At 52.4% G+C, this 22,204-nt stretch overlaps 1 protein-coding gene across 3 annotated transcripts in view; it reads left to right on the top strand.

Annotated features, from left to right (window-relative positions):
- LOC135182285 (contactin-4) overlaps positions 1-22,204 on the top strand; it is a 434,616-nt gene that overhangs the window by 334,308 nt on the left and 78,104 nt on the right. For all 3 annotated transcript variants that reach the window (XM_064156172.1, XM_064156171.1, XM_064156173.1), the window contains 4 exons: positions 5,336-5,539; positions 11,134-11,236; positions 13,252-13,436; positions 21,949-22,085. In XM_064156172.1, coding sequence (XP_064012242.1) covers positions 5,336-5,539; positions 11,134-11,236; positions 13,252-13,436; positions 21,949-22,085 — 629 coding nt within the window. The remainder of the gene's footprint in view (positions 1-5,335; positions 5,540-11,133; positions 11,237-13,251; positions 13,437-21,948; positions 22,086-22,204) is intronic.

The raw sequence follows: 22,204 nt of genomic DNA, 5'->3' as shown, positions 1-22,204 counted from the left end.
GTGCAGCATCAGATGGGTTTGAAGTGGCAGAGGGGAGATTGAAAGTGGATGTTAGGAAAGGGTTCTTGGCAGTGAGGATGGTGAGACACTGGCACAGGTTGAGGGTGGTGAGACACTGGCACAGGTTGCCCAGGGAGGTTGTGGAGCACAGAAGCACCCAATGTGATCAAAGATCACATTGGGTGCTTCTGTGCTCCACAACCTCCCTGGAGGTGTTCAAGGCCAGGCTGGATGAGGTCTTGAGCAACCTGTTCTGTGCTCCACAACCTCCCTGAAGGTGTTCAAGGCCAGGCTGGATGAGACCTTGAGTGACCTGTTCTAGTGGGAGGTGTCCCTGCCTATGGCAGGGGGTTGGAACTGAATGATCTTCGAGATCCCTTCCAGCCTAAACCATTCTGTGATGCTGTGATTCTATGATGCCATGGTCTAGGAGTAGATGATCTTTCAAGGTCTCTTCCAACCCAGCCCATTCTGTGATATGGAACCAAGCTAGAAATGGGGAGATTCAGACTGGATCTTAGGAAGAAGTTCTTGGATGTGAGAGTGGTGAGAGCCTGGAAGGGGTTGCCCAGGGAGGTGGTGCAAGACTTGTCACTGGAGGTGTTTAAGGCCAGGCTGGCTGAGGCTGTGGGCAGCCTGATGTAGTGTGAGGTGTCCCTGCCCATGGCAGGGGGGTTGGACCTGGCTGATCCTTGTGGTCCCTTCCACCCCTGACTGATTCTGTGCTGATGCTAAGATGCTGTGATCTAGGAGTAAATGATCTCTTGAGGTCCCTTCCAACCCAGACCATTCTGTGATGCTGTGATTCTATAATGCGATGATTCTATGATTCTTTGGGGGAGATTTTGATGTTTTGCTCTCTAGAAATAGTTCTTCTTGGGTTGGTTGTTCTAATGTGTGGAGGAATGCTAATTCATGACCTCACAGGAGGCTGCAGTGAGGTGGAGAGCATAGAATGGGTTAGGTTGGAAGGGAACTCAAAGCTTTAAGTTGGAGAATAGGAAATTTCTTTGCTGAAAGGCGGTTAGAGAATGGTCTGGAGATCAGGGCTGGGGAGGAGCAGCTGAGGGAGCTGAGGGTGTTCAGTGTGGAGAAGAGGAGGCTGAGGGCAGAGCTCATTGCTGTCTACAGAACCCTGAGAGGAGGCTGCAGTGAGGTAGGGGTTGGGCTCTGCTGTCAGGTGATAGGAGGAAAGGACATGGCCTGAGATTGTGCCAGGGGAAGGTTAGGTTGGAGATGAGGAACACTTATTTGCTGCAAGAGTGGTCAGGGACTGGCACAGGCTGCTCAGGGGGGTGGTGGAGTCCCCATGCCAGGAGGTGTTCAAGAAAGGTGTGGCCATGGCACTTGGGGCCATGGTTTAGTGGCCATGGCTGTTCTAGATCACCACTTGGACTTGATGATCTTGGGGGCCTGGTGGTTCTAGGTCACCACTTGGACTCGATGATCTTGGGGGCCTGGTGGTTCTAGATCACCACTTGGACTCCATGATCTTGGGGGCCTGGTGGTTCTAGATCACCACTTGGACTCCATGATCTTGGGGCCTGGTGGTTCTAGATCACCACTTGGACTCGGTGATCTTGGGGGCCTTTTTGAACCAAAACAGTTCTATGGTTTGCTGCTCCCTTGGATCAGACCTTAACTCTTGCACAGCCTCTGCTCTCCTCTGACCTGCTCGCCCAAGGTTCCCAACCTGGCACCCAGCTGAAGCCACCCAAATCTTCAAGACTTTTAACTAAGGGAGAGGGTAGGAAAAGCTACTCCAACAATGAGAAGATTGGAAATCATCTTGAAAATGAAGGCAGGAGGGCTCTTGATAGCTCTCACCAGTAAAGAGTCAAGAACTCTTTAAGCTCAAGGCATCATTAGCCCAGGAGCACGTAGCTTATAGACTGGGGATGAAAATATTTAACCTGGGAATTGGAGGGTTCTTAGCATTTAAACTAATTCCAGCATGCAGCAGAAAAGTAGGAGCCAAAAACTTCTTGCTTCAAGGGTTTATGTTTATGAGTGGGACTACAGAACCTCCTGGTGAAGGGCAGGCTGCAGCAGCTCTGCTGTGAGCACAGACTGAAGGAGTTGGGGCTGTGCAGGCTGGAGCAGAGGAGGCTCCCAGGTGAGCTTCTTGTGGCCTTCCAGCATCTGAAGGGGGCTCCAAAAAAGCTGGGGAGGGACTTTTGAGGCTGTCAGGGAGTGACAGGACTTGGGGGAATGGGGCAAAGCTGGAGGTGGGGAGATTCAGACTGGAGGTGACGTCCAGGAGCTTTAGGGGAACATGAGGGATGAAGAGCACTGTGCATAATGATCTTCACAGGACCACAGAATGGTGGAGGTTAGAAGTGACCTCTGAGATCATCCAGTCCAACCTCCCTGCCAAAGCAAGTTCACCTATGGCAGGGCACACAGGAACACAGCCACATGGGGCTGGAAAGTCTCCAGAGAAGGAGACTCCACAACCTCTGGGCAGCCTGCTCCAGGGCTCTGCCACCCTCACGGTACAGAAGTTAGTGACAGGTAACAGGCACTTACAGGACTGGGGTGGATGGAGCAAAGCTGGAGGTGAGGAGATTCAGACTGGATATGAGGAGGAAGTTGTTGAGCATGAGAGTGGTGAGAGCCTGGCAGGGGTTGCCCAGGGAGGTGGTTGAGACCCCATGGCTGGAGGTGTTTGAGGCCAGGCTGGCTGAGACTGTGGGCAGCCTGCTCTAGGGTAGGGTGTCCCTGGGCATGGCAGGGGGTTGGCACTGGCTGATCCTTGTGATCCCTTCCAACCCTGCCTGATCCTATGGTTCTATGACAGGATGGGACAGGAACTATTGATCCAGAAAGACCCTCCCAGTTCTCTGCTTTCCCGAGGATGCTGTGGTCAATTCACCATGCCACAGTGGCTGCAAAGCCCTTTGAGCAGTTGCAGAGCTCAGGGGGAGGCTTTGCTGGAAAACTGTTGCATGCAGATTCATTCAAATGTAAATGCCTCTCAGCCTCCCTGGGCAGTGATGTTTATTTGCCTGGTGCTGGATGCTTCTGGAGGAAGGAGATAATTGTTCACCAAGAGGAAATTTAAAGGGGAGAAAAACCAAAACAACAACCAACCCTTAACTACTGGCAGGAAAATAATCGCCCAGCTGAGAAGTGCTACCTTGTTTGCTCCGAGCATCCTCTTGACATCAGCATGAGGTTACTTGTAATGAGATTCATGTGTGTAAATATGATGATTAGATATTCCCACATAAACATGATTACCAGCTCTCCCTAAAACTCTGAGCAGGCTTTGTGTAATCCTGGTGTTGAAAGTGAAGGACTGAAAGCCAACAAGCTGCACTCAGCCTCCCCGCTATGGAAACAGCAGAGCGGGAGGGCAGAATATGCTTTCCAAAGTGCCTGGTGGTGGTTGAGGTCAATTACAGTTATGGCTCATTAGAGTATTAAACTAAGAGTATGCTTTTTAGCATAATTAGTGCTTCCTTAAAGTGGATCCACTTTAATTCCTTGAGACTTTTCAGGGTGTTTGGGCATGGAGTCTTAGGCAAACATAGAAGCATTGTGTTGCATTAACCTCACTTAGAAACTCTTGCAGCCGCTTGCAGCGTCTCTCTCCCTTGTTTCACTGCTCACATCACTTCCAAAGGTGCCTTTCCACAGCGCAGAGTGGTGTCTAATTAGTCAGGTAGGAGATTCCAGCTGCTTCATTTAGCGTGCAGGGGTTTTGCTGACTCAGAGGTTCCAAAGGAGTAAATGTGCGGTAAGGGCGGCGCAGAAAATCCTCCTCCCAGCTGCCTGGGAAGGAAACAGATTGAATAAGAGAGATGAAAAAGGAAAGTCTGGAGAGGAGAAGGCTCCCAGGTGACCTTATTGTGGCCTTGCAGGATCTTACAAGAAAGCTGGGGAGGGATTTTCTAGGCTGCCAGGGAGTGATAGGACTTGGGGGGAATGGAGCAAAGCTGGAAATGGGGAGAGTCAGCCTGGAGGTTAGGAGTTTGTGCAGCGTGGTCGAGGGAGGGGATTCTCCCCCTCTGCTCTGCTCTGTTGAGACCCCACCTGGAGTACTGCATCCAGCTCTGGAGCCCCTGGGACAAGAGGGCTGTGGAGATGCTGGAGTGTGTCCAGAGCAGGGCCAGGAGGATGCTCAGAGGCTGCAGCAGCTCTGCTGTGAGCACAGACTGAAAGAGTTGGGGCTGTGCAGGCTGGAGCAGAGGAGACTCCCAGGTGACCTTCTTGTGGCCTTCCAGCATCTGAAGGGGGCTACAAAAAAGCTGGGGAGGGACTTTTGAGGCTGTCATGGAGTGGTAGGACTGGGGGGGGGATGGAGCAAACTCTGATTGATTCTATGAGAGGGTGAGAGGCTGGCAGGGGTTGCCCAGGGAGGTGGTGGAAGTCTCATCCCTGGAGGTATCATAGTAGTATCATAGTATCATCAGGGTTGGAAGAGACCTCACAGATCATCAAGTCCAACCCTTTACCACAGAGCTCAAGGCCAGACCATGGCACCAAGTGCCACGTCCAACCCTGCCTTGAACAGCTCCAGGGACGGCGACTCCACCACCTCCCCGGGCAGCCCATTCCAGTGTCCAATGACTCTCTCAGGGAAGAACTTTCTCCTCACCTCCAGCCTAAATCTCCCCTGGCACAGCCTGAGGCTGTGTCCTCTTGTTCTGGTGCTGGCCACCTGAGAGAAGAGAGCAACCTCCTCCTGGCCACAACCACCCCTCAGGTAGTTGTAGACAGCAATAAGGTCTGCCCTGAGCCTCCTCTTCTCCAGGCTAACCAATCCCAGCTCCCTCAGCCTCTCCTCGTAGGGCTGTGCTCAAGGCCTCTCCCCAGCCTCGTTGCCCTTCTCTGGACACGCTCAAGCATCTCAATGTCCCTCCTAAACTGGGGGGCCCAGAACTGAACACAGTACTCAAGGTGTGCCAGGCAGGCTGAGGCTGTGTGCAGCCTGCTCTATTGTGAGGTCTCCCTGCCCATGTCAGGGGCATTGGAACTGGCTGCTCCTTGTGGTGCCACACCTTCTCGCTCTCCAGGACTCTCTGAAAGGATGTTGGAGAGAGGTGGGGATCAGTCTCTTCTCCCAGGTGGCAATTGACAGGACAAAAGGAGCTTTTCACTGTCAATCCCTAGCAAAGGCTGCCCAGGCAGGTGAAGGAGTGCCCATTGCTGGAGGTGTTGGGCAGCTGTGTAGGTACAGTGCTGAGGCACACGGTGTAGCCGTGGATTGATGTGTGCCCTTAAATGACCTTAAAGGGTTGGGGTTTTATTTCCCAGCCAAAATGATTCCCTGGTGCCCTGTGAGGATGTGCAGTACATGACTAACACTGGTGGTACCTCCTGCTTGCAGAGCTCACCTATGCCTGGATCTTCAACGAGTACCCAAGCTTCGTTCACCAGGACAATCGCCGCTTCGTGTCGCAGGAGACTGGCAACCTCTACATCGCCAAGGTGGAGGCTTCAGACGTGGGCAACTACACCTGTGTGGTGACCAACACAGTGACCAACAGCAGAGTCCTGGGTCCCCCCACCCCACTCATCCTCAGGAATGATGGTAGGACCTGGAGGAGGGGAATCACAGGGGCAGGGGTGGCAGGGTTTGATTTCTTTGCCTGGCTCTCGCCCAGCGATTCGGTTGTGGCCTGAAAGGTTTGCATCAGAGTAAAGAGAGGCTGGCCAGAACTGTGGCCAGCCAGGGCCTCCCCAGTTCAAGAAGGACAGGGATCTGCTGGAGAGAGGCAAACAGAGAGCCACGAGGATGGTTGGAGGACTTGAGTATGTCTCCTGTGAAGAGAGACTGAGAGCCCTGGGGCTGTTCAGCCTTGAGAAGAGAAGACTGAGAGGGGATCTGATCAGTGTCTGTAAATATCTGAGGGGTGGGTGTCAAGTGGAGCTCATGTCAGTGTTGCACAGTAATAAGGCAAGGAACAACATATACAAACATGAACAGAGAAGGTTTCACCTTGACATGAGGAGAAACAACTTTATGGTGAGGGTGACACAGCACCGGAGCAGGCTGCCCAGAGAGGTTCTGGAGTCTCCTTCTCTGGAGACTTTCAAACCTGCCTGGATGCATTCCAGGATCAGTGCTGGGTCCAATCCTGTTTAATGTCTTTATTGATGATCTGGACCAGGAGATTGAGTTCAGCAGCAGTAAGTTTGCAGATGACACCAAGCTAGGAGCAGGTGTGGAGCTGTTGGAGGGTAGGAGAGCCCTGCAGAGGGACCTGGACAGGCTGGATGGGTGGGCAGAGACCAATGGGATGAGACTGAACAGGGCCAAGTGCAGGGTTCTGCACTTTGGCCACAGCAACCCCAAGCAGCACTACAGGCTGGGGCCAGAGTGGCTGAGAGCAGCCAGGCAGAGAGGGAGCTGGGGGTGCTGGGAGAGAGGAGCTGAAGAGGAGGCAGCAGTGCCCAGGTGGGCAGCAGAGCCAATGGCATCCTGGGCTGGCTCAGGAGCAGTGTGGGCAGCAGGACAAGGGAGGTTCTTCTGCCCCTGTGCTCAGCACTGCTCAGGCCACCCCTGGAGTGCTGTGTCCAGTTCTGGGCTCCTGAATTGCAGAGAGATGCTGAGGTGCTGGAAGGTGTTTGGAGAAGGGCAGCAAGGCTGGGGAGGGGCCTGGAGCACAGCCCTGTGAGGAGAGGCTGAGGGAGCTGGGGGTGTGCAGCCTGCAGCAGAGGAGGCTCAGGGCAGAGCTCATTGCTGTCTGCAGCTGCCTGCAGGGAGGCTGTAGCCAGGTGGGGTTGGGCTCTGCTGCCAGGCAGCCAGCACCAGAAGAAGGGGACACAGCCTCAAGCTGTGCCAGGGCAGGTTCAGGCTGGATGTTGTTAGGAAGTTGTTGTCAGAGAGAGTGATTGGCATTGGAATGGGCTGCCCAGGGAGGTGGTGGAGTGGCCGTGGCTGGAGGTGTTGCAGCCAAGCCTGGCTGGGGCACTTAGTGCCATGGTCTGGTTGATTGGGCAGGGCTGGGTGCTAGGTTGGGCTGGCTGAGCTTGGAGCTCTCTTCCAACCTGAGCAATTCTATGATTCCTGTGCAGGCTACCCTAGGGGAACCTGCTTTTGGCAGTGGTTTGGACTGGATGATCTCTGAAGGTCCCTTCCAACCTTTAACATTCTGTGATTCTGTGATGTTCCCTAATGTAGAGGTTCAGTGGTGCTTTAGTATCACAGAATCAGTCAGAGTTGGAAGGCACCACAAGGATCAGCCAATTCCAACCCCCTGCCATGCCCAGGGACACCCTACCCTAGAGCAGGCTGCCCACAGCCTCAGCCAGCCTGGCCTGAAACACCTCCAGGGATGGGGTCTCAACCACTTCCCAGGGCATCCCATTACAGGCTCTCAGCTCTCTCATGCTCAGCAACTTCCTCCTCACATCCTGCCTGCTTCAGTACACAGCTTTAGCAGTGCTTCCAAGTCATAGCCAGTGGTGTGGTTTCCAACACTGTGGCCAAGGCTGCTTTTCCCACTGCTGGAACAACAATCAAGACCAGGCAATAACTACAAAAGAACAGAAGCTGGTCACACTTCGACCAAGACAGGCAATCAAATAGATGTTAGGCTTTGGCTAGCCTACAGCTTTGCTCATTTTATGCTGCCCAAAAGTGAACAGAAGCACTTTGTTGCTTGGGTTGCTGCTAGCTGAGCCTGTAAGTCCCAGCAGAATTGGGACTATTTTTAGTAGTCTGTGGAATAAAGCAGAAAAGAAAGAAGCAAGCAGGAGAAGGTTTCTAAATTTACCCAGACAGTTGATTTGTATCTTTGTCTTCTTTGGGTAGATAAGGACAAAAATTACATTTCCACCTCAGTTTCCAATTAAAATGAATTAAAATGTGTCTGGTTAAAGGACAACAGTTAGGGATGCTCCATCCAGAAGTAGAAATGCATTTGTTAGAAGCTTCCTCTACAAGAATATTCATTGTCACCTCTTCGATCACATTGGGTGCTTCTGTGCTCCACAACCTCCTGCAGGTGTTCAAGGCCAGGCTGGATGAGGCCTTGAGTGACCTGTTCTAGTAGGAGGTGTCCCTGCCTATGGCAGGAGGGTTGGAACTGGCTGATCCTTGAGGTGCCTTCCAACCTAAACCATTCTGTGATGTCCAAACAGCCAGCCAGCTCTTCCTTCTCCTGCTCATCCTGATTCCACATCTGGCCTTGCCATGCAGGTGGAAGGGATGTGGGGAGAAGATAAAAGACTGAAACAAACACCAGCACTGTAGTTTGAAGAGTGCTTCCAGCACCGTGGCACATCAGGTGCTCTGATGTGTTTGCATTTCAGAGCCTTGAGTGTCTTCCTTCCCCTTTCAAGGCTTAAAAGCCCTGCTTTTGGATGAAAGCCCCAGGAATTCAGCAGCAAGTTAATTTGTCTGAGGAGCTGACACCCATTTCCTGGCGACACCTGGGATATGGTAAAGTCTAATTGGCTCATACAGCTGCTGCTGCTGCTGGCAGCTTTATTCCAGGACTATTTCAGTTCTTTCCTACCATCCCTGGGGTTTAATTCTGATGTAAAGGATCTAAAGTGCATTTTAAAGAGAATCACAGAGTTGTTAGAGTTGGGAGGGACCTGCCTTGGCCGAGAGGTTGGACTTGCTGATCTCTGGAGGTCTTTTCCAACCTCTAAAGCTCTGTGGTTCTGTGACCTCAAAGATCATCCAGTTACATCCCCCCTGCATGGGCAGGGATACCTCACACTACATCAGGTTGCACAGAGCCACATCCAGCCTGGCCTTAAAAACTTTTAAGGGTGATGCTTCCACCACCTCTCTGGGCAACCCCTTCCAGTCTCTCTCCACTCTTATGGTGAAGAACTTCTTCCTACTGTCCAATCTAAATCTCCCCTCCTCTACCTTGGATGCATTCCCCCTAGTCCTGTTGCTATGTGACAGCCTAGAAAGTCCCTCTCCAGCTTTCTTGTAGCCCACTTCAGAAACTGGAAGGCTACAGTAAGGTCTCCCGTTGGAGCCTACTCCCTTCCATACTGAACAACCCCAACTCTCTCAGCCTGTCTTCATGGGAGAGCAGCTCCAGCCTTCTGGTCATCCTTGTGGCCCTTCTCTGGACACGTTCTAGCACCTCCAGATCTTTCCTGTAATAGAGGTTCCAGAACTGGACACAGTATTCCAGGTGGGGTCTCACAAGAGCTGTGAAGAGGGGGAGAATCACCTCCCCCATCCTGCTGGCCACGCTTCACTTGGTGCAGCCAAGGACAGAGTTGGCTCTCTGGGCTCAAAGTGCACACTGGCAGGTGTACAAGTCTGCAACTACCTGAAGGGACCTTGTGGAGAGGCTGCTGCTGGGCTCTGCTCACAGGTACTGGGAGGCAGAACCAGGGGAGTGGCCTCAAGCTGAGGCTGGGGGGGTTTAGATTGGACATTAGGACAAAGTTTCTTGTGGAGAGAGTGTTCAGGGCCTGGAATGAGCTGCCCAGGGAGGTGGTGCAGTCCCCCAGCCTGGCTGTGTTTCAGAGTGGTTTGGATGTGGTGTTTGGGGCTATGGTTTGAGGTGACTTTTGCAGAGCAGGGTTCTAGGTTGGACTTGGTGACCCTGAGGGGCTTAGGGCTGCACTTAAGGGTGGTTTGGATGTGGTGTTTGGGGAGATGGTTTCAGGTGAGTCTTGTAGAGTAGGGTTCTAGGTTGGACTTGGTGATCCTTGGACTTGTCCCTGCCCATGGCAGAGGGATTGGACCTTGGTGATCCTTGTGGTCCCTTCCAGCCCTGACTGATTCTGTGTTCCTGAGGGCCTTTGCCAAGCTGCATGTGCTGAATCGCAGACTCAGCTCTGTGCAGCCTGCTCCAGTGGGGGCTGTCCCTGCTGACTGCAGAGAGGCTTGCACTGGCTGACCTTTGGAGGTCCCCTTCCAGCCCAGACCATTGCACGATTCCCTGATCTCACCCAGCCCCATTTGCTCCTTGGCCAGCTCCCGGGAAGGCTCCGCAGGGCTCGGATTCCGCCTGCGATCATCAGTTAGCCGCTAATGAGTGCGGGTGAAACGAGGTGTGCCGGGTTTAAGGCAGCCCAGTGGAGCTGGAGCCGTTTGTCATGCAGATAATGGCCTTTTTATGGGCCCAAATTCCTTAAACACGGATTTCATAAAGAGCCTGCCACCAAGCCTGATGTACTGGGGCAGTAAAAACAAAGGGATTACACCAAGAGGATGTGATCCCTGCACATCTAAACCCTTGGCGTTAATAGAAGCCTTGATTAACTGCACTGCTTTTAAAACTAACTGCTATTCTTCTCTTCTGGTTCCCTTTCCTCTCGTGTTGATTTGTTCTGCATTTCACGTTCTGAGAAGGTGTGAACCTCCTTAGGTGTTGCTGTGGTAGAAACACAGAGTCACTGAATCAATGAATCGGAGGATGGTGGGGGCTGGAAGGGGACCTCTGAGATCAGCCAGTCCAAACACACCCCTGCTGTAAAGCAGAGGCTGTTCACAGAGTCACAGGAGGGGCCTGCAAAGGTCATCTAATCCAAGCCCCTCTGCAGTCAGCAGGGACATCCTCAGTTAGACCAGAACCCTATTGTGCCAAGGATCACAATGTCCCAGGTGATCACAATGCCTCTCCTTCTCTGGAGAGACTCCAGACCTCTCTGGGCAGCCTGCTCCAGCACTCTGTCACCCTCAGAATAAGAGGTTCCCTTTCAGTTCAAGTGAAACCTTCTGGGGTCCAATTTGTACTGGTTGCCACTTGTACCTATCACAAGGCACCACTGACAAGAGCCCAGCCCCATCTTCGTGGCCTCCACCTTTTGGATATTTATATGTGTTCATAAGATTCCCTTCCTGCCCCTTTCCCCTTTCCCCCTCCTGCCCCTTTCCCTGCCTTTCCCCTCCCCACCTTCCCCTTCCCTCTTTCACAGGTTAGCAGCAAAACTCCTGCCTCTCCCAAAGCACAGAGGAGCAGAGCCACGAAGAGCAGTCAATGTTGGCAGCTGGTGAGGAGCACTGCTTGGGCTTTTGCTCAGGCAGTGAATGGGACAAGAGCCCACTCTGCCTGGCTGTTGGAAACAGGCTGTGCTCTGAACCCAGTGGATTCACTGGGCCAGCAATGACGTGCAGAAGAGCTGTGTGCTAGCCCGGGCTCACTTGTGAATGGAGTGCCAAACCCCACCCCAGCCTTAGCGTCTCTCTTCTGTTCACAGGGGTGATGGGAGAGTATGAGCCGAAAATAGAAGTGCAGTTCCCAGAAACAGTTCCATCTGCCAAAGGCACCACGGTGAAACTGGAATGCTTTGCCTTGGGGAAGTAAGTTTGGAGCCATTATTTGTTACTCCTCCAGCTTCTCACTCTTCAGAGCACTGCATCCTGCAGTTTGCAGGATGTTCCTCGTCCTTCCCTTTCCTCAGCCTTAACACATTGTGCCAAATTCAATCGTAGATATTAACTTTGAGACCCAGGACAAGACTGGTAATGACTCTGAATGTTGTTTCTTAACATTACAGCTCACCAGAAAACTTACTTGCAATGCTTACAGTGCATGGTTTGGATTATTTATGCACACACAGGGAACAGGCAACTTAGAACACTTGCAGAGATAACAGGCAAATAGAAGCATGGAACTTGACCAGAAGAAGCTCTTCCCAGTTCTGTTCTCCTGCTTGCCCAGCAGGGGAGGTGAGAGGCTCCTTTCTGCTGCTGAGGCAGAAGGCACAGTAGAATCTAGGTACAGAGGTTGAGCAAGGCCAAGGGCAGGGTCCTACACTTTGGCCACAACAACTCCAAGCAGCACCACAGGCTGGGGCCAGAGTGGCTGAGAGCAGCCAGGCAGAGAAGGGAGCTGGGGGTGCTGGGAGAGAGGAGCTGAAGAGGAGGCAGCAGTGCCCAGGTGGCCAAGAAAGCCAATGGCATCCTGGGCTGGCTCAGGAGCAGTGTGGGCAGCAGGACAAGGGAGGTTCTTGTGCCCCTGTACTCAACATTGCTCAGGCCACACCTGGAGTGCTGTGTCCAGTTCTGGGCTCCTGAATTGCAGAGAGATGCTGAGGTGCTGGAAGGTGTTTGGAGAAGGGCAGCAAGGCTGGGGAGGGGCCTGGAGCACAGCCCTGTGAGGAGAGGCTGAGGGAGCTGGGGGGGTGCAGCCTGCAGCAGAGGAGGCTCAGGGCAGAGCTCATTGCTGTCTGCAGCTGCCTGCAGGGAGGCTGTAGCCAGGTGGGGTTGGGCTCTGCTGCCAGGCAGGCAGGGACAGAACAAGGGGACACAGTCTCAAGCTGTTCCAGGGGAGGTCTAGGCTGGATGTTGTTAGGAAGTTGTTGTCAGAGAGAGTGATTGGCACTGGAATGGGCTGCCCAGGGAGGTGGTGGAGTGGCCGTGGCTGGAGTTGTTGAAGCCAAACCTGGCTGGGGCACTTAGTGCCATGGTCTGGTTGGTTGGGCAGGGCTGGGTGCTAGGTTGGACTGGCTGAGCTTGGAGCTCTCTTCCAACCTGGCTGCTTCTGTGCTCCTACAGAATTCCTTACAAAGAGGCTTTAAATAGTTTCTCACAAAATAGGGTCAGGCAGTACCCAAACATTTCAAGGAATAATCTTGGGGATGATAGAATCATTGGTGGTGATACTGCATCCAGGTCTGGAGCCCCTGTTACAAGAGGGCTGTGGAGATGCTGGAGAGTGTCCAGAGCAGGGCCAGGAGGATGCTCAGAGGCTGCAGCAGCTGTGCTGTGAGCACAGACTGAAGGAGTTGGGGCTGTGCAGGCTGGAGCAGAGGAGGCTCCCAGATGACCTCCTTGTGGCCTTCCAGGATCTGAAGTGGGCTCCAAAAAAGCTGGGGAGGGATTTTTTGAGGTTGTCACAGAGTGCCAGGACCTGGGGGAATGGAGCAAAGCTGGAGGTGGGGAGAGTCAGACTGGAGGTGAGGAGGTTGTTCAGCATGAGAGTGGTGAGAGCCTGGAAGGGGTTGCCCAGATAGGTGGTTGAAGCCTCATCCCTAGAAGTGTTTAGGGCCAGGCTGGATGAGGCTGTAGGCAGCCTGCTCTAGTGTGAGGTGTCCCTGCCCATGGCAGGGGGTTGGAACTGGCTGATCCTTGTGGTCCCCTCCTATCATCATTGATTCTATATTATATCCCCAGAATAAAATTGCTCCAGACCCTGTACCAGAGTCTTCAGACTAACCATGTCTTGAACAGCCTCCAAGATGATATAGCCTTGTGTGGATCAGACCAGAGCTTCTCAGGATGGAACCCAGATTTGCCTTTTGTTGTTGGGTTGGTTGGTTTGGTGCTTTGGTTTTTTCCTACAAGTCTTATTTTACTTTATTTTTCTTATTCAGCCCTGTTCCTACCATTAGCTGGAGGAGAGCAGATGGGAAACAGATACCCAGAAAAGCCAGGAGGCACAGATCAAGTGGACTTCTTGAAATCCCAAACTTTCAGCAAGAAGATGCTGGACTCTATGAGTGTGTGGCTGAAAACGTGAGGGGGAAGAACGTGGCACGAGGGCAGCTGACGTTCTATGGTAAGCAGGCTGCTGCTTGGGGCAGGCTTCATGGTTCATAGAATCACCCAGGCTGGAAGAGAGCTCCAAGCTCAGCCAGCCCAACCTAGCACCCAGCCCTGCCCAGTCAACTACACCTTGGCACTAAGTGCCCCAGCCAGGCTGTGCTTCAACACCTCCAGGCACAGCGACTCCACCACCTCCCTGGGCAGCCCATTCCAATGCCAGTCACTCTCTCTGCCAACAACTTCCTCCTCACCTCCAGCCTGACTCTCCCCACCTCCAGCTTTACTTGGAGAAGACCTTTTAAGATCATTCAGCCCAACCATTTATTGAACAACCAAGTCCCTTAGCACCACATCTGTGTGTTCCAAGATAGAATCAGAGCATGGTCTGGGTTGCAAGGCACCTCCAAAACTCATCCAGCCCAATCCCCCTGCAGTCAGCAGGGACACCCTCCACTAGAGCAGGCTGCTCACAGCCCTGCCAAGCCTCACCTTGAATATCTCCAGGGATGGGGCCCTATCATAGAATCATAGAATCAGACAGGTTGGCAGAGAGCTCCAAGCTCCTCCAGCCCAACCTAGCACCCAGCCCTGCCCAACCAACCAGACCATGGCACTAAGTGCCCCAGCCAGGCTTGGCTTCAACACCTCCAGGCACAGCCACTCCACCACCTCCTTGGGCAGCCCATTCCAATGCCAATCACTCTCTCTGCCAACAACTTCCTCCTAAAAGCAACACACAGCAAATATTTAGTGAGAAAGTCATTTTAGAGGATATTAGCAAAGTGATTTTGTACTATAAACAGCACAGCTTAAACAAAAAAAGGTGTAGTTGGAAATCCAGCCTCCTGGAGTGGTGCTTGGTCGTTGAGAGTCTGAGCAGCCTCGCCAAGAGCTGAGTGCTGGGAGGGCATTGTCATGCTGATGTGCAGGAGGTGCTTGAGACCTGACTTCTGACCAGGAGCCAGCAATCTGCCCTTGTGGCCAAAAGGCCATTGCCATTCTGGGGTGTCTTAGAAGGGCTGTGGTGAGTAGGTTGAGAGATATTCTGCTCTGTCTCTACTCTGCCCTCCTGAGGCCACATCTGGAGTATTGTGTCCAGTTCTGGGTCCCCCAGTTCAAGGACATAGAACTGCTGGAGAGAGTCCAGCACAGAGCCACAAAGCTGCTGAAGGGAATGGAACAGCCTGCAGCAGAGGAGGCTCAGGGCAGAGCTCATTGCTGTCTGCAGCTGCCTGAAGGGAGGCTGTAGCCGGGTGGGGTTGGGCTCTGCTGCCAGGCACCCAGCAACAGAAGAAGGGGACACAGCCTCAAGCTGTAGCAGGGCAGGTTCAGGCTGGATGTTAGGAGGAAGATCTTCACAGAGAGAGTGATTGGCATTGGAATGGGCTGCCCGGGGAGGTGGTGGAGTGGCTGTGGCTGGAGGTGTTGAAGCCAAGCCTGGCTGGGGCACTTAGTGCCGTGGTCTGGTTGATTGGCCAGGGCTGGGTGCTAGGTTGGATTAGATGATCTTGGAGGTCTCTTCCAACCTGTCTGATTGTTTGAGTCCATGATTCTAACTTTACATCCACTTCTCTTTCTGGTTACCAGAGGAGTTCCCTGTGGAGAGCTCTTAGCCAGCCACCTTTGCTGGCTGCTGCTGCTGTTACAGATTATTGGTTAAACTACCATAGAATCACAACAGATTCATTCTCCAGGCTCTTCCCCAGCTTCATTGCCCTCCTCTGCTTTGGCTCCAGCACCTCCACATCCCTCTTGTGTTGAGGTGCCCAAGACTGAACACAACAGTCGAGATGTGGCCTCAGCAGAGCTGAGTATAAAGGAACAATCATCTCCCTGCTCCTGCTGCACACAGCATTTCCTATACAGGCCAGGATGGCTGCAGATGGTGTGATAGTGGCAGCTGAATGTGTCACTTATGCTGGTCAGTGTGCTCTGGCACAGCACGGGCCCTGCAGGTCACGGTCTGGCTGTGCAGCAGCAGTCCTGTAAACCCAGCTGTCTGTCTCCTTGCATGGAAAGAGAGGACAGGGAGAGGAGGAGGGAGGACAGGGAGAAGAAGGAAAGACAGAGGGAAAGAGGGAGGACAGGGAGGAGGAAGAAAGACTGAGGGAAAGAGGACAGGGAGAAGGAGGAAAGACGGAGGGAAAGAGGGAGGACAGGGAGAAGAAGGAAAGACAGAGAGAAAGATGGAGGACAGGGAGGAGGAGCAAATACAGAAAGAAAGAGGGAGGACAGCAAGAAGGAGGAAAGGCAGAGGGAAAGAGAGAGGACAGGGAGAAGGAGGAAAGGCAGAGGGAAAGAAGGAGGACAGCAAGAAGGAGGAAAGGCAGAGGGAAAGAAGGAGGACAGGAAGAAGGAGGAAAGGTAGAAAGAAGGAGGACAGGGAGAAGGAGCAAAGACAGAGAGAAGAGGACCATCTTCACAGTCCTCCAGCATCTCTCTCTTGAGCTCCCTGCCCAGCACCTTGCTGACAAGTCAAGGAGAGGAGGAAAAAACAAAGCTGAAATGAAAGTGTTTGTCAGAAGTGTCAGCACAGCAGCATCCACATTAGCAGAGAGACAAACTTATGTGTGCCTAATTACAGCTCTTTGCAGCCCTTTCTAAGGTCTTCAGCAGAAACCACTTAAAAGGGTGGACTGCTTTTCAGATTAAATGCTTCTCCAGTCTGAGTCCCACCAGGAGCTGATGCTTTTCCTTAATATTGTGGTGAGAAGAGTCCCCCTTTCCAGCAGTGGTCTTGTGTTTTGTTTATGTGAAAGCTCCTTCATGCCACTCTCTAAACCAACCCCCAATGAAACTCGTGTTGTGCTTTTCATTGTGGTTAGAGGTCTGAAAAGGAGATCTGCATAAGTGAAAAGCAGGCAGTTGTGAGTCTCTCTGCTGCCTTTATGTCCCAGATCAGGAGTGATTTGCTGAAAACAAAAAGCCCCTTCAAATAAAATGGGTTTCTGGGCTGATAAAGCACAAGAAAATTCAGCTACATAGGACAGGTTTATGTGATTATTGATTCTCATTTACATGCCTCTCTAGAAACCCACTTTGCTACCTGGGACAGGCTCACTGCAATTCATTGCTCACAGCATCACTGAAATCCAGCATGGTAGGGGTTGGAAGGGACCTCTGAGGACCACCCAATCCAATTCCACTGCTAAAGGAGGGGCACACACAGCAGCTTGCCCAGGATCACAGTGGCCAGGTGGGTTTGGAATCTCTCCAAGGAGGCTCCACAAGCTCTCTGGGCAGCCTGCTGCAGGGCTTTGAGAGTTGTATGATCTCACCATGAGGGTGGTGAGAGGCTGGAATGGGTTACCCAGGGAGGTGGTTGAGGCCTCATGGCTGGAGGTGTTTAAGGCCAGGCTGGATGAGACTCCGGGCAGCCTGATCCAGGGTAGGGTATCCCTGCCCACAGCAGTGGGGTTGAAACTGGCTGATCCTTTTGGTCCCTTCCACCTCTGACTGATTCTGTGATTTCAAATAGGCCTTGATGGGCAGCAGAGGTCATGAGGAAGGGTTTGAGTTCAAATAGGCCTTGATGGGCAGCAGAGGTCATGAGGAAGGGTTTGAGTTCAAATAGTCCTTGATGGGCAGCAGGGGTCATGAGGAAGGGTTTGAGTTCAAATAGTCCTTGATGGGCAGCAGGGGTCATGAGGAAGGATTTGAGTTCAAATAGGCCTTGATGGGCAGCAGGGGTCATGAGGAAGGATTTGAGTTCAAATAGTCCTTGATGGGCAGCAGGGGTCATGAGGAAGGGTTTGAGTTCAAATAGTCTTTGATGGGCAGCAGGGGTGAGGAGGAAGGGTTTGAGTTCAAATAGTCCTTGATGGGCAGCAGGGGTCAGGAAGAAGGGTTTGAGTTCAAATAGTCCTTGATGGGCAGCAGAGGTCATGAGGAAGGGTTTGAGTTCAAATAGTCCTTGATGGGCAGCAGAGGTCATGAGGAAGGGTTTGAGTTCAAATAGTCCTTGATGGGCAGCAGGGGTCAGGAAGAAGGGTTTGAGTTCAAATAGTCCTTGATGGGCAGCAGGGGTGAGGAGGAAGGGTTTGAGTTCAAATAGTCCTTGATGGGCAGCAGGGGTGAGGAGGAAGGGTTTGAGTTCAAATAGTCCTTGATGGGCAGCAGAGGTCATGAGGAAGGGTTTGAGTTCAAATAGTCCTTGATGGGCAGCAGGGGTGAGGAAGAAGGGTTTGAGTTCAAATAGTCCTTGATGGGCAGCAGAGGTCATGAGGAAGGGTTTGAGTTCAAATAGTCCTTGATGGGCAGCAGGGGTGAGGAAGAAGAGATTAAGAGGCGGAAAGGAAGAGGCAAATGAAGTCAGGAGGTCAGGCAGGGGGTTGGACTTTGTGATCTCTGCAGGCCTCTTCTGACCCCTGCCATTCTGTGATGCTGTGGTTCTGTGACCCATGGGCAGGGTCACCAAGCAGGGCCATGTGGGCCCCGTTTGGGCCAGGGTGCTGTGTGGCCACTTTGCACCCCCCTGACGCGCTGGCTGCGTCCCTTCTGTTTAATTACTCCTGCATCCTTCCCGTCGCCTTCTCTGTCTCCTCCTGCCTGCCTTTCTGATCTCTAGGCTTTATTTTTGTTCTGATCCTGGGCTCAGCCTCAATCTCCTTCAAACAGATACAGTAATGGGCAAGTCGTTCAGCCTTTCATCTGCCATTAATGATGAATTACACAGCCTGCACTAGGTCATCAGCTGCTAGAAATTGGCTTAGGAACACCGAAATCAATAGACACCGACCGAGAATTGGATTCTGTGTATGTATTAGTACCTCATTTGCTTTAGCCTTTTGGCTTGTTTGGAACTCAGAGGAGCTTGCAAAGTCCTCCATAGATTTATTTCTGCTTTATTTCACACATTGTTCCCATCATTCTTCGGGTGCCTTGCTCTGCTCTGATGTGATACATCATCACTGGCTCTAGCGTTTCATTTTCAAACGCCTTTTAGGAGATGATTTCTGGTCCAGCTTCCCACTGCCAACTTGTGCCTTTTGATGTATTACAATGAAGGACAAGCTCAGTCTGGATGTTTTGCTCTTACTTTCCTAACCCCCTGCTTTGAAATACTTAAAGGGACCAATAGGAAAGCTGGGGCCAGACTTCTGAGCAAGACCTGCTGTGACAGCACAAAATGTGATGGTTTGAACTGAGGGAGAGTGATTTAGAGTAGGTAGAAGGAAGAAATATGCTATAGTGAGGGTGGTGGGACACTGGCCCAGGTTGCCCAGAGAGGTGGGAGCTGCCCCATCCTTTGCACCATTGCAGGTCAGGGGCTGTTCAGTCTGCAGAAGAGGAGGCTCCCAGGTGACCTTGAGGCCTTGCAGTATCTGAAGAGGGCCAAGAAAAAAAGCTGGGGAGGGACTTTTTAGGCTCTCAGGGAGCCTAAAGCTGGAAGTGGGGAGGTTCAGACTGGAGGTGAGGAGATTCAAAGTGGACATGAGGAAGTTGTTGAGCATTAGAGTGGTGAGAGGCTGGAATGGGTTGCCCAGGGAGGTGGTTGAGGCCCCATGGCTGGAGGTGTTTCAGGCCAGGCTGGCTGAGGCTGTGGACAGCCTGCTCTAGGGTAGGTGTCTCTGGGCATGGCAGGGGAGTTGGAACTGGCTGCTTCTTGTGGTCCCTTTCAACCCTGACTGATTCTATGATGGGGATGGATATGTTTTGGCCCCATTTGGAGTATTTATGACTGACCTTAGAAATGTCCCAGAAGGAGACAAAAAGAATATCACAGCTGGGAGCAAAGAACAAAAATTACAGGGCAGCTCACTAAGAATTCATCTGAGCTGCAAATAAAGCCCCAAAACAACTCAAACTATCCCCATGCTAGATCTCTAAGGCTTAGAAATGTAAGGATGGCTTTGAAGACAAAGATCACAGAAGCACAGAACATTTTGGGTTGGAAGGGGCCGTAGAGATCATCTAGTTCCAACCCACTCCTGCAGCCTGTTCCAGCAGATCTTGGGTCCCTGCCCTCCAGCCTGTCTGCTGCACCACACAGCTTGGTGTGGGCAGCAAACTTGCTGAGGCTGCACTCAATGCCTCTGTCCATGGCACCCACAAAGCTGCTGAACAAGACTGGTCCCAGGACTGATCCCTGAGGTACTCTGCTTGTCACTGCCTGCACTTGGCCATGGAGCCATTGACAGCCACTCTTTGAGTGTGGCCTTCAAGCCAGTTCTTTGTCCATCCAGTGCTCTACTCACCAAACCCACGTGTCACCAGCTTGGAGAGCAGGATGTGGTGTGGGACAGTGTCAAAGGCCTTGCTCAGGTCCAGAGATTAATAATAGAGAAAGTTGTAGCTTTAAAATGACCTCCAGTACCAGCATTGAAAATCTCTGCTTCTTTGTCACCCACTGACAGCCACTCTTTGGGTGCAGCCATCAAGCCAGTTCTTTATCCATCCTGTGCCAGTTCTTTATCCATCAGTGCTGTACCCATCAAGCCCACGTGTCACCAGCTTGGAGAGCAGGATGTGGTGCTGGACAGTGCCAAAGGCCTTGCTCAGGTCCAGGGATCAGTTGCTCTCCCCTCATCTCTTCACGTTGTGCCCTGTTCTTAGAAGGCCACCAGGTTTGCCAGGCAGGATTTGCCCTTGGTGAAGCCCTGCTGATTTTTTTCACATGAAATCATTTCTCTTTGGTCACTGAATTGATCCAAGTGCCATTTTTTCCCCCTCTAGAGCACTACTACTACCAGTCCTGCCTGAACCCTTATCATTAGCTCAAATAATGTCACTCTCCCAACAGATATTGTAAGCATGGGGCTGGTTTCATATCCTTCTTTGTATTGTTTTAATTATCCTGCTTGAAATCTTGTGTCACATTACCAGGTCTGGGTAGGATCCCCAATGGGAGGCTGTCAAATTTCATTATAATATGGCAACTCTCTATTGGTGGCTCAGACATATTTGCTGCAGGAGCCAGCCCTTGTGTATTACTGCAGATGAAGTCAAGAACGTGCCTGCTATGCTCTGAAATGAACTGTTGAAAGCAGAGGTTGACCTAATTAGAGAGGTCTCCCAAAGAGCAGCAGAGAATGAAACAAAAGACTCTGCTGCTTTTTCACTCAGATTTCATTTTGGATCTTTTATGTGCTCCCTCCTGAGTTGTCTTGGTCATAAATGGCTTTAGGAGAGAAAGTTGAGCTGGTTTGGATAGGTGGAAGGCCAATGGCATCCTGGCTTGCATTGAAAATGCTGTGGCCAGCAGGAGCAGGGAGGTGATTGCCCCCTTGGACTAGGCTCTGGTGAGGCCACACCTCGAGTGTTGCCTTCAGTTTTGGGCACTGCAGTACAAGAGAGAGGTGGAGGTGCTGGAGTGGGTCCAGAGGAGGGCAACGAAGGTGGGGAAGGGCCTGGGGAATAAATCTGCTGAGGAGCAACTGAGGGAGCTGGGGATGGTTAGTGTGAGGAAGAGGAGGCTGAAGGGAGTCTCAATCTGCCCTCCTCAAGCTGGAAGTTATTCCCTGCCTTTGAATGTTTGGTTCATCTGATTACATGGAGCAAAGTATTCACCAGGTTCTTGGAGACCTCTGCTGGTAACTCCTTCCCACTAAGACTCTTGGATTTGGTGATGTCAGAATAGGGCAAGTGACCATTGAAAGGATCTGAACTCTCTTTTAATGGGGCTTTCTGAAGTGTTGCAGGTGTGTCTGGACACCTGGAGTGTGGGTGGGTGACATGGGAAAGCCAGAGGGCTCCAAAAAACACATGGCAGTTTTAGTGGAAAGAGATTTGCATGGCAAAACTTGATGGAATCCCTGAATCCCAGCATGATGGAGGTTGGAAGAGACTTCTGGGGATCAGCCACTCCAACTCCCCTTGCTAAAGCAGGGTCACCCAGATCAGGTTGCCCAGGATCACAATGACAAGGTGAGTCTGGAATCTCTCTAGGGAGGACTCCAGAGCCTCTCTGGGCAGCCTGCTCCAGGTCTGACAATCTCACACTAACCAAGTTTCTCAGTATGTAATCAGATGGAACCTCCTGGGTTCCACTTCGTGCCCATTGCCCCTTGTGCCATCCCTGGACATCACTCACAAGAGCCTGGCCCCAGCCTCTTGCCCCCTCACCCTTTGTCTCTTGCTGAGCATTGCTCAGCTCCCCTCTGGGGCTGCTGTTCTGCAGGCTCTCAGCCTTTGCTCCTCACAGAGCTGCTCCAGGCCTCTCAGCATCTTTGTGGGCTCTGCTGAACTCTGCCCAGCAGTTCTCTGTCAGTCTTGAACTGCAGAGCCCAGGCCTGGCCCAGATCCTCCACGTGTGGCCTCATTAGTGCAGAGCAAGGGGGGAAGACAACATCCCTTGGCCACACTCTCTTTGCAGTGCCCCCCAGAACACCATTGGTCTCCTTGGCCAGAAGGGCAGATTGCTGGCCCGTGGTGACCTTGCTGTCCAGCAGCACTCTCGGGGCTCTGCTTGATGCTGTCCAATCCAGCTTATCCGTGCGCTGCGAGGGGAAGCCAGCGGCCGGCTGCTCACACCTGGGGAGCACAGCTGCTTAGACTCAGCCTTTAGCCCTCTGTCTGCCTTGCAGCTCAGCCCAGCTGGATCCAGAAGCCGAGTGATGTGCATGCAGCCATGGAGGAGAGCGTGGCCTGGGAGTGCCGAGCCAGCGGCCGGCCCAAGCCCTCCTACCGCTGGCTGAAGGACGGCGACCCCCTGCTGCCACAGGTAGGCACCGCCGGAGCCCTGCCCCAGCTTCTGCACAGGGCTGTCCTGCCCCACAGCTTGGCATCTCTGCAGGGTCGTGCTGCTGAGAGGCCAACTGGAATGTTTGACTGAGAGGAATT

Source organism: Pogoniulus pusillus, chromosome 16, assembly GCF_015220805.1.
Source record: "Pogoniulus pusillus isolate bPogPus1 chromosome 16, bPogPus1.pri, whole genome shotgun sequence".
Classification (NCBI taxonomy): domain Eukaryota; kingdom Metazoa; phylum Chordata; class Aves; order Piciformes; family Lybiidae; genus Pogoniulus; species Pogoniulus pusillus.
This window is presented reverse-complemented; position numbering and strand designations above follow the sequence as displayed.